This window comes from Cherax quadricarinatus, chromosome 75 (genome assembly GCF_038502225.1).
Source record: "Cherax quadricarinatus isolate ZL_2023a chromosome 75, ASM3850222v1, whole genome shotgun sequence".
NCBI classification, from domain to species: Eukaryota; Metazoa; Arthropoda; class Malacostraca; order Decapoda; family Parastacidae; genus Cherax; species Cherax quadricarinatus.
The window spans coordinates 6,941,538-6,954,063 of NC_091366.1; the positions used below are offsets into that span (position 1 = coordinate 6,941,538).

Sequence of the window (12,526 nt, forward strand, 5' to 3'; positions counted from 1 at the left end):
GTACCTTACCCTCTTCCATACATTTATTAAATAATTGCACCAACCACTCCAAAACTATATCCCCACCTACTTTTAACATTTCTATCTTTATCCCATCAATCCCGGGTGCCTTACCCCCTTTCATTTTACCTACTGCCTCACGAACTTCCCCCACACTCACAACTGGCTCTTCCTCACTCCTACAAGATGTTATTCCTCCTTGCCCTATACACGAAATCACAGCTTCCCTATCTTCATCAACATTTAACAATTCCTCAAAATATTCCTTCCATCTTCCCAATACCTCTAACTCTCCATTTAATAACTCTCCTCTCCTATTTTTAACTGACAAATCCATTTGTTCTCTAGGCTTTCTTAACTTGTTAATCTCACTCCAAAACTTTTTCTTATTTTCAACAAAATTTGTTGATAACATCTCACCCACTCTCTCATTTGCTCTCTTTTTACATTGCTTCACCACTCTCTTAACTTCTCTCTTTTTCTCCATATACTCTTCCCTCCTTGCATCACTTCTACTTTGTAAAAACTTCTCATATGCTAACTTTTTCTCCCTTACTACTCTCTTTACATCATCATTCCACCAATCGCTCCTCTTCCCTCCTGCACCCACTTTCCTGTAACCACAAACTTCTGCTGAACACTCTAACACTACATTTTTAAACCTACCCCATACCTCTTCGACCCCATTGCCTATGCTCTCATTAGCCCATCTATCCTCCAATAGCTGTTTATATCTTACCCTAACTGCCTCCTCTTTTAGTTTATAAACCTTCACCTCTCTCTTCCCTGATGCTTCTATTCTCCTTGTATCCCATCTACCTTTTACTCTCAGTGTAGCTACAACTAGAAAGTGATCTGATATATCTGTGGCCCCTCTATAAACATGTACATCCTGAAGTCTACTCAACAGTCTTTTATCTACCAATACATAATCCAACAAACTACTGTCATTTCGCCCTACATCATATCGTGTATACTTATTTATCCTCTTTTTCTTAAAATATGTATTACCTATAACTAAACCCCTTTCTATACAAAGTTCAATCAAAGGGCTCCCATTATCATTTACACCTGGCACCCCAAACTTACCTACCACACCCTCTCTAAAAGTTTCTCCTACTTTAGCATTCAGATCCCCCACCACAATTACTCTCTCACTTGGTTCAAAGGCTCCTATACATTCACTTAACATCTCCCAAAATCTCTCTCTCTCCTCTGCATTCCTCTCTTCTCCAGGTGCATACACGCTTATTATGACCCACTTCTCGCATCCAACCTTTACTTTAATCCACATAATTCTTGAATTTACACATTCATATTCTCTTTTCTCCTTCCATAACTGATCATTTAACATTACTGCTACCCCTTCCTTTGCTCTAACTCTCTCAGATACTCCAGATTTAATCCCATTTATTTCCCCCCACTGAAACTCTCCTACCCCCTTCAGCTTTGTTTCGCTTAGGGCCAGGACATCCAACTTCTTTTCATTCATAACATCAGCAATCATCTGTTTCTTGTCATCCGCACTGCATCCACGCACATTTAAGCAACCCAGTTTTATAAAGTTTTTCTTCTTCTCTTTTTTAGTAATTGTATACAGGAGAAGGGGTTACTAGCCCATTGCTCCCGGCATTTTAGTCGCCTCATACGACACGCATGGCTTACGGAGGAAAGATTCTTTTCCACTTCCCCATGGACAATAGAAGAAATAAAAAAGAACAAGAGCTATTTAGAAAAAGGAGAAAAACCTAGATGTATGTATATATATATATGCATGTGCGTGTCTGTGAAGTGTGACCAAAGTGTAAGTAGGAGTAGCAAGATATCCCTGTTATCTTAGCGTGTTTATGAGACAGAAAAAGAAACCAGCAATCCTACCATCATGCAAAACAGTTACAGGTTTTTGTTTCACAGTCATCTGGCAGGACGGTAGTACTTCCCTGGGTGGTTGCTGTCTACCAACCTACTACCTATAATAATAATAATAATAATAATAATACTGCTACTGCTACTACTACTACTACTATTACTACTACTACTACTACTACTACTAATAATAATAATAATAATAATAATAATAATAATAATACTGCTACTGCTACTGCTACTACTACTACTACTATTACTACTACTACTACTACTACTACTACTACTACTACTACTACTACTTCTACTACTGCTACTACTACTACTGTCTCTACTGCCTTCTTTCTTCTTCCTCTCTTTGTCTCGTTCTTTCCCTCCTTTCGTATATATATATATATATATATATATATATATATATATATATATATATGTTTATAGAGGGGCCACAGATATATCAGATCACTTTCTAGTTGTAGCTACACTGAGAGTAAAAGGTAGATGGGATACAAGGAGAATAGAAGCATCAGGGAAGAGAGAGGTGAAGGTTTATAAACTAAAAGAGGAGGCAGTTAGGGTAAGATATAAACAGCTATTGGAGGATAGATGGGCTAATGAGAGCATAGGCAATGGGGTCGAAGAGGTATGGGGTAGGTTTAAAAATGTAGTGTTAGAGTGTTCAGCAGAAGTTTGTGGTTACAGGAAAGTGGGTGCAGGAGGGAAGAGGAGCGATTGGTGGAATGATGATGTAAAGAGAGTAGTAAGGGAGAAAAAGTTAGCATATGAGAAGTTTTTACAAAGTAGAAGTGATGCAAGGAGGGAAGAGTATATGGAGAAAAAGAGAGAAGTTAAGAGAGTGGTGAAGCAATGTAAAAAGAGAGCAAATGAGAGAGTGGGTGAGATGTTATCAACAAATTTTGTTGAAAATAAGAAAAAGTTTTGGAGTGAGATTAACAAGTTAAGAAAGCCTAGAGAACAAATGGATTTGTCAGTTAAAAATAGGAGAGGAGAGTTATTAAATGGAGAGTTAGAGGTATTGGGAAGATGGAAGGAATATTTTGAGAAATTGTTAAATGTTGATGAAGATAGGGAAGCTGTGATTTCGTGTATAGGGCAAGGAGGAATAACATCTTGTAGGAGTGAGGAAGAGCCAGTTGTGAGTGTGGGGGAAGTTCGTGAGGCAGTAGGTAAAATGAAAGGGGGTAAGGCAGCCGGGATTGATGGGATAAAGATAGAAATGTTAAAAGCAGGTGGGGATATAGTTTTGGAGTGGTTGGTGCAATTATTTAATAAATGTATGGAAGAGGGTAAGGTACCAAGGGATTGGCAGAGAGCATGCATAGTTCCTTTGTATAAAGGCAAAGGGGATAAAAGAGAGTGTAAAAATTATAGGGGGATAAGTCTGTTGAGTGTACCTGGTAAAGTGTATGGTAGAGTTATAATTGAAAGAATTAAGAGTAAGACGGAGAATAGGATAGCAGATGAACAAGGAGGCTTTAGGAAAGGTAGGGGGTGTGTGGACCAGGTGTTTACAGTGAAACATATAAGTGAACAGTATTTAGATAAGGCTAAAGAGGTCTTTGTGGCATTTATGGATTTGGAAAAGGCGTATGACAGGGTGGATAGGGGGGCAATGTGGCAGATGTTGCAAGTGTATGGTGTAGGAGGTAGGTTACTGAAAGCAGTGAAGAGTTTTTACGAGGATAGTGAAGCTCAAGTTAGAGTATGTAGGAAAGAGGGAAATTTTTTCCCAGTAAAAGTAGGCCTTAGACAAGGATGTGTGATGTCACCGTGGTTGTTTAATATATTTATAGATGGGGTTGTAAGAGAAGTAAATGCGAGGGTCTTGGCAAGAGGCGTGGAGTTGAAAGATAAAGAATCACACACAAAGTGGGAGTTGTCACAGCTGCTCTTTGCTGATGACACTGTGCTCTTGGGAGATTCTGAAGAGAAGTTGCAGAGATTGGTGGATGAATTTGGTAGGGTGTGCAAAAGAAGAAAATTAAAGGTGAATACAGGAAAGAGTAAGGTTATGAGGATAACAAAAAGATTAGGTGATGAAAGATTGAATATCAGATTGGAGGGAGAGAGTATGGAGGAGGTGAACGTATTCAGATATTTGGGAGTGGACGTGTCAGCGGATGGGTCTATGAAAGATGAGGTGAATCATAGAATTGATGAGGGAAAAAGAGTGAGTGGTGCACTTAGGAGTCTGTGGAGACAAAGAACTTTGTCCTTGGAGGCAAAGAGGGGAATGTATGAGAGTATAGTTTTACCAACGCTCTTATATGGGTGTGAAGCGTGGGTGATGAATGTTGCAGCGAGGAGAAGGCTGGAGGCAGTGGAGATGTCATGTCTGAGGGCAATGTGTGGTGTGAATATAATGCAGAGAATTCGTAGTTTGGAAGTTAGGAGGAGGTGCGGGATTACCAAAACTGTTGTCCAGAGGGCTGAGGAAGGGTTGTTGAGGTGGTTTGGACATGTAGAGAGAATGGAGCGAAACAGAATGACTTCAAGAGTGTATCAGTCTGTAGTGGAAGGAAGGCGGGGTAGGGGTCGGCCTAGGAAGGGTTGGAGGGAGGGGGTAAAGGAGGTTTTGTGTGCGAGGGGCTTGGACTTCCAGCAGGCATGCGTGAGCGTGTTTGATAGGAGTGAATGGAGACAAATGGTTTTTAATACTTGACGTGCTGTTGGAGTGTGAGCAAAGTAACATTTATGAAGGGATTCAGGGAAACCGGCAGGCCGGACTTGAGTCCTGGAGATGGGAAGTACAGTGCCTGCACTCTGAAGGAGGGGTGTTAATGTTGCAGTTTAAAAACTGTAGTGTAAAGCACCCTTCTGGCAAGACAGTGATGGAGTGAATGATGGTGAAAGTTTTTCTTTTTCGGGCCACCCTGCCTTGGTGGGAATCGGCCGGTGTGATAATAAAAAAATAAAAAAAATAATATATATATATATATACTGGCTCCCTTACCTTCGTGTGGTAGTGTGTGACTAATTAATGGTCCAAGTCAGAGCATAAGTTTCTTATATTTTTTTCTCCTATTTGTGTGGAATTTAAAGGATTGATCTATGAAGAGATACTAGAGGAATCCAAGCTGACGACCTTGGAAGAGAGAAGGATAAGGTAAGATATGATTACGACATGCAAAATAATTAGGACTTTGAAAGGAAGACTGGTTGTAAGAGCATCTGACAACGAATCGAGTCCCCTCCGCTTTTGGTGCTGAATGTTGTCAAAGACACTGTATTGATTAAAGCAGCTGTCGTACATAAATGGTATACAATACCGAGAAGAACATAAGAAAGAAGGAACACTGCAACAGGCCTACTGGCCTATGCGTTGCAGGTCCAATTCCCCCACCGGCTTAAGCCAATGCCGGATGAAGAATTACACACATATGTAACATCTGAGTATGTTTATTTGTAGACGTTTCGCCCTCCAGTGACTTTATTGATACAAATTCAAGGACATAGTGAGAGGACCGTAAAACTGTATATAAAGGAGCAGGTGATCCGTCAACCTTGGAGTTGAAGATTCTCTTGAAGATACTCCTAAGACTACGATACTCTTAAGACTACTATACTCTTAAGACTACGATACTCTTAAGACTACGATACTCTTAAGACTACGATACTCTTAAGACTACGATACTCTTAAGACTACGATACTCTTAAGACTACGATACTCTTAAGACTACGATACTCCTAAGACTACGATACTCTTAAGACTACGATACTCTTAAGACTACGATACTCCTAAGACTACGATACTCTTAAGACTACGATACTCTTAAGACTACGATACTCTTAAGACTACGATACTCTTAAGACTACGATACTCTTAAGACTACGATACTCTTAAGACTACGATACTCTTAAGACTACGATACTCTTAAGACTACGATACTCTTAAGACTACGATACTCCTAAGACTACGATACTCTTAAGACTACGATACTCTTAAGACTACGATACTCTTAAGACTACGATACTCTTAAGACTACGATACTCCTAAGACTACGATACTCTTAAGACTACGATACTCTTAAGACTACGATACTCTTAAGACTACGATACTCTTAAGACTACGATACTCTTAAGACTACGATACTCTTAAGACTACGATATTCTTAAGACCACGATACTCTTAAGACCACGATACTCTTAAGACTACGATACCCTTTAAGACTACGATACTCTTTAAGACTACGATACTCTTAAGACTACGATACTCTTCAAGACTACGATACTCTTAAGACTACGATACTCTTAAGACTACGATACTCTTAAGACTACGATACTCTTCAAGACTACGATACTCTTAAGACTACGATACTCTTAAGACTACGATACTCTTAAGACTACGATACTCTTAAGACTACGATACTCTTAAGACTACGATACTCTTAAGACCACGATACTCTTAAGACTACGATACCCTTTAAGACTACGATACCCTTCAAGACTACGATACTCTTAAGACTACGAAACTCTTAAGACTACGATACTCTTAAGACCACGATACTCTTAAGACTACGATACCCTTTAAGACTACGATACCCTTCAAGACTACGATACTCTTAAGACCACGATACTCTTAAGACTACGATACCCTTTAAGACTACGATACCCTTCAAGACTACGATACTCTTCACCACCTTCAAGGCTGAGGGACTGATTACCTCGCCTTTTCTATATAGTTCTTCTGCTGTCTTGCCACTGTGTCCTCGAGTTTATATTGATACAGCCACTGGATGTCGACAAGCAGGTGTTGTTCTCATGGCTACCAGCAGGAATATTGATACAGCCACTGGATGTCGACAAGCAGGTGTTGTTCTCATGGCTACCAGCAGGAATATTTCCAAAACCCATACAGGCAACAGAGCCAGAATATAAATTTCTCCCGATACTGTCTCAGTAGCATTCCAGAAGCGCCTAAAATATCGCAAACGCTTAACATTCAAAACCAAAAACTCACAATACCGTGACTGGAACAGTACACACAAAAACCACACATAGGAGAGAGGAGCTTACGACGACGTTTCGGTCCGATTTGGACCATTTACAAAGTCACACTAACACAGAATAGTGAGGGAGCCAGTATATCAAAATCCAGCTTAAAAGTCACTTAAAAAATCACCCCAAATCTCACATGACATCTTAAAATAAGAAATATATCATTCTGAAGTCTTGATAATCGAGACAGGAGTAAAAAAAAAAAAAGTTAGGGAATGTGTTAAAGAAAGAGTATGCGTGATTTTGGGAGTCTGAAGAATTCGGAAAATCTCAGGTGATCATCCAGGGAATGTTTACCAGTTGCTTGAGTGTGTGATTGCAGTGAAAGACACTCATCAAGTGGAGTGCTTGACTTGGCCACAGCTGAACACCTCCACCTAGTATACCTCTTCAGGTGACTAACATTTAAAGCCAGGAGAGAGAGAGAGAGAGAGAGTCTTCACCACACATTACAGAGTATACGACACAATATACAAGGCAGTTTACGAGGGATTCGCTATATTATACATTACACAGTACACTGTACACCAGGAGATGTGTTAAATAATTTCTCAAGGTTCCTGGACGCTGATTACCCGAGCCTCGCCCAGTCCCTCTCATTTTCTCAAAGCCAGAGACGGAGATTATAATACTCTCTTGTAATAGTTTCAATCCTATTATGTGTTAGAAGCAGATGCTGCTAAAAAGTTTCTGATCCTTTTATTCCTCCGTGAACGATGATCTTGTGTTTAAAATGATATAAGCCTTTGAAATGGATTTTAGGAGAGTTGAATGCTGCTTTAGAAGGATTGAACGTGATTTTAGGACGGTTGAACGTGATTGTAGGAGGGTTGAACGTGTCTAGGAGGATTGAACGTGATTTTAGGACGGTTGAACGTGATTGTAGGATGGTTGAACGTGTCTAGGAGGATTGAACGTGATTTTAGGACGGTTGAACGTGATTGTAGGATGGTTGAACGTGTCTAGGAGGATTGAACGTGATTATGAGAGAGTTGGATGGTTGAACCTTCTCTAATCACGGCGTTGATCTCTGATCAGCCAGGCTGTTGGTAAACCTCATTTGTAACATGCTTCCTACTTGTTTTGCAGCTCATGTGACTTGGGGAATTATGAGTGGCATCGAAATCTCTCTGATTGATCCTCTGATTGATCTTTTTATTGATCTTATTGATCCTTTTATTGATCCTCCTCGTGACATACACAAGAATATTCAGAATATTGACCGTGGCTCCTTGAACATGTGTATTCACTGAGACATGTACACTTTTTTGTGTATATACACTGAGATATATATGCCTTTCGGTGTATATACAATGAGACCTGTGTAGCTTTCGGCGTTTAGTATCTTACAGTATACTTGTATACTTAGAAGTGTATATCTCTCGGGGAATATATACAATGAATATTGGTTTAGAAAGACACGTAAGCAAACACTATAACATATTTATTAGAAAACGTTTCGGTCCTGGGACCTTGATCACTTCTAACATACAGAGGTAGAAAGACATTATATATATAGGCGGAGAGTGAGATGTGACGCACGTGACCTGAGGAATGTCATAAGAACATAAGAATGGAGGACCTGCCTCGCATGGGCCAGTAGGCCTTCTACAGTGTTCCTCCATTCTTATGTTCTTATGACATTCCTCAGGTCACGTGCGTCACATCTCACTCTCCGCCTATATATATAATGTCTTTCTACCTCTGTATGTTAGAAGTGATCAAGGTCCCAGGACCGAAACGTTTTCTAATAAATATGTTATAGTGTTTGCTTACGTGTCTTTCTAAACCATCTCTTAGTATATATACAGTAAGAGTTTAATTCCTGTTCGTGACTGGTAGCGAACAGGTGACATATTGACTTAATGACTCCCGTGTGGGCAACAGGTTTCAAATCATGGAGATAAGTTACATTGTCTAATTTTTCTGTATTATCCTGGGTATTTTACGCACATGTTGCCATGTAAGCAGTTGTTGCCACCCAAAACTTGTTTAAGTGAAGGAAGCCTTCACCAACAGCTTGATTTATCAGAGACCAAACTGCAAGAGAATCGAGGCTCTACCATTCCTTGCGATAAGATAAGATAAGATTTCGTTCGGATTTTTAACCCCGGAGGGTTAGCCACCCAAGATAACCCAAGAAAGTCAGTGCGTCATCGAGGACTGTCTAACTTATTTCCATTGGGGTCCTTAATCTTGTCCCCCAGGATGCTACCCACACCAGTCGACTAACACCCAGGTACCTGTTTGCTGCTAGGTGAACAGGACAACAGGTGTAAGGAAACGTGTCGAAATGTTTCCACCCGCCGGGAATCGAACCCGGGCCCTCCGTGTGTGAAGCGGGAGCTTTAGCCACCAGGCCACCGGGCCACCGATATTTGGCTGCAAATGGTGTATTTAATAACACTCCACCGTGAGCGAAAGGTAGATAATTGATAAAGTTCCGCTAGGCGAAACGTCGAATAATAAACCCAGTAAAGTTCCACCGTGGGCGAAACATCAAATAATATATTCAATGATGCTCGACGAGGCTTGGTCACGGACCGGGCCGCCGGGGCGTTGACCCCTGAAACCCTCTCCAAGTATACTGGTCGAAACGTTGAATAATAATTGACCTCTAGTGCTTTTTTGGTTACAGAAGTTAGGTGCTGAGAGATGATGGGACTCAGGAGCCGTACCTACTGCTTCCTTCTGGTCTCTGTTGCTCTCCTGCTTAACCCCTACGGCGGCCACAGGTAGGTCCTCGGCTGGCTGATCTTCACGTAGATGTGAGGTGAGTCGATGCTGGGGTGAAAGGCCGCTTGATCCGAGGGATTGGAGCTGCTCTCTCCTTCCTCGGATCGAAACTATGTACCTCGTATTACCTAGGTGCAGTATTTATAAAATACACGTGGTTAAAATCTCTCTGAAGATATCTTTGTAATATAACAGCAGTGATAATAATGACCTTTCTTGATCTTTCTTAATGACCTTACTTGACCTAGCAAGAACTTTCCTGACCTTGATTGACCTCTCTTAACTACAGGGCGGTAGAGGCCAGCAGAAGTTACCCAAGAATACACAGGACTCTACCTGCTTACTCCTTCAGGTAGGTGCTGGCTAGCACCTTATCCTGTGTGTGTGTGTGTGTGTGTGTGTGTGTGTGTGTGTGTGTGTGTGTGTGTGTGTGTGTGTGTGTGTGTGTGTATGTGATTTCTTTGATAAATGAAAAAACGTCAGAAATAAAATATATAATAAATTTATTAATCTTTAAAGTAAATCTGTTTGAAATCCTTGTACCACATTAGTGTGAGATTTTTAATACTCTCTCAGTCACTATCTCTCTCTCTCTCTCTCTCTCTCTCTCTCTCTCTCTCTCTCTCTCTCTCTCTCTCTCTCTCTCTCTCTCTCTCTCTCTCTCTCTCCACAGGTCAGGAGGTGTTCGACAGATCACTCCATTCAAGAACATCTCCAAACTATTGGACAATTTATTAGAGGGTTACGACCAGAAGCTACGACCCTCGTTTGGAGGTGAGGTGGTTATGGCGAGGAATTGCACTCTGATAATGAGGTGATTATATTCAGTAATGGGGTGCTTATTCACTCAAGTGAAGGCTTTGTCACTCGAGTGCACCAATCACTCATTTTCTGAAATCAAGGACATGTGGGTTTCGCTCCAAGGAAAGGTAGGACAGGTATAATTTATTGGATCAGGAGCCCTTCACTGGCATCTAGGAAGCTTCCTTGAGAGGAGTGGCTCTGGAAGTGAGAAGTACAGTGTCTGTACTCTTGAAGGAGGGTTGGAAAAGTTGTGGCTCTGGAAGTGAGAAGTACAGTGTCTGTACTCTGAAGGAGGGTTGGGGAAGTTGTGGCTCTGGAAGTGAGAAGTACAGTGTCTGTACTCTGAAGGAGGGTTGGGGAAGTTGTGGCTCTGGAAGTGAGAAGTACAGTGTCTGTACTCTGAAGGAGGGTTGGGGAAGTTGTGGCTCTGGAAGTGAGAAGTACAGTGTCTGTACTCTGAAGGAGGGTTGGGGAAGTTGTGACTCTGGAAGTGAGAAGCACAGTGTCTGTACTCTGAAGGAGGGTTGGGGAAGTTGTGGCTCTGGAAGTGAGAAGCACAGTGTCTGTACTCTGAAGGAGGGTTGGGGAAGTTGTGGCTCTGGAAGTGAGAAGTACAGTGTCTGTACTCTGAAGGAGGGTTGGGGAAGTTGTGGCTCTGGAAGTGAGAAGTACAGTGTCTGTACTCTGAAGGAGGGTTGGGGAAGTTGTGGCTCTGGAAGTGAGAAGTACAGTGTCTGTACTCTGAAGGAGGGTTGGGGAAGTTGTGGCTCTGGAAGTGAGAAGTACAGTGTCTGTACTCTGAAGGAGGGTTGGGGAAGTTGTGGCTCTGGAAGTGAGAAGTACAGTATCTGTACTCTTGAAGGAGGGTTGGGGAAGTTGTGGCTCTGGAAGTGAGAAGTACAGTGTCTGTACTCTGAAGGAGGGTTGGGGAAGTTGTGGCTCTGGAAGTGAGAAGTACAGTGTCTGTACTCTGAAGGAGGGTTGGGGAAGTTGTGGCTCTGGAAGTGAGAAGTACAGTGTCTGTACTCTGAAGGAGGGTTGGGGAAGTTGTGGCTCTGGAAGTGAGAAGCACAGTGTCTGTACTCTGAAGGAGGGTTGGGGAAGTTGTGGCTCTGGAAGTGAGAAGTACAGTGTCTGTACTCTGAAGGAGGGTTGGGGAAGTTGTGGCTCTGGAAGTGAGAAGTACAGTGTCTGTACCTTCAAGGAGGGGTGGAAGCTGTGGCTCTGTAATTGGGAAGTACAGTGTCTGTACTTTGGTGGGGCGAGGAAGTTGTGACTGGAAGTGTGAAGTACAGTGTCTGTAATTGTGATTCTGTAGGTTGGAAGTACAGCGCCTGTACTCTGAAAGAAGGACGGGGATGTTACAGTTTGCACAGTCATTTACACTTGGATATCTTCGTACTTCTGTTGAGTGGATAACGGTAAAATTGATTCACTATTTTTAGTCACGCTATTTTGGTGGGAGACTGTGGCTGGTATCTCAAGAAGTTCATTATCGTACTGAGCATCTCTGCCTCTTGCAGGTGAGCCCACTACTGTGGAAATCGACATAGAAGTCCGAAGCATGAGCCAAATCTCTGAGATGGATATGGTAAGTCTCCTGAGCATTGACATCCCCTTCCCCAGACACAAACTCCATAAGCTTAGGTTAGGTAGGTAAGGTTTGTCAGGAAATAGAGCAAGTGTTTCCGGACATGGGTCTTAGCTGGAGCTTTTGGTCATCTGACCGAAGACCATAAGCGTCTCCTTTGCCTTACTGACTCGAAGTGTCACATCGAACTCAAACTAAGAAATCCCAGCAACCCATCTCTCTCTCTCACTCTCTTTATATATATATATATATATATATATATATATATATATATATATATATATATATATATATATAATATGTATAATATATATATATATATATATATATATATATATATATATATATATATATATATATATATATATATATATATATATATATATATATATATATATATATATATATATATATGTATATATATACAGTGGTCCCTCGCTTTTCGTAGTTCTCGGCAATCGTAAATTTCGCCAATCATAGGGGTATTTTCGTATAAACATGAACTCGCTTTTC

At 41.3% G+C, this 12,526-nt stretch overlaps 1 protein-coding gene across 1 annotated transcript in view; it reads left to right on the forward strand.

The window, feature by feature from the left end:
• The window catches only part of LOC128691796 (gamma-aminobutyric acid receptor alpha-like), a 74,113-nt gene that overhangs the window by 26,821 nt on the left and 34,766 nt on the right, over nt 1-12,526 (forward strand). Inside the window, exons 2-5 of the mRNA XM_070100996.1 lie at nt 9,521-9,617; nt 9,908-9,970; nt 10,292-10,392; nt 11,946-12,013. Of these exons, the coding sequence (XP_069957097.1) occupies nt 9,538-9,617; nt 9,908-9,970; nt 10,292-10,392; nt 11,946-12,013 (312 nt within the window). The 5' untranslated portion in view covers nt 9,521-9,537. The remainder of the gene's footprint in view (nt 1-9,520; nt 9,618-9,907; nt 9,971-10,291; nt 10,393-11,945; nt 12,014-12,526) is intronic.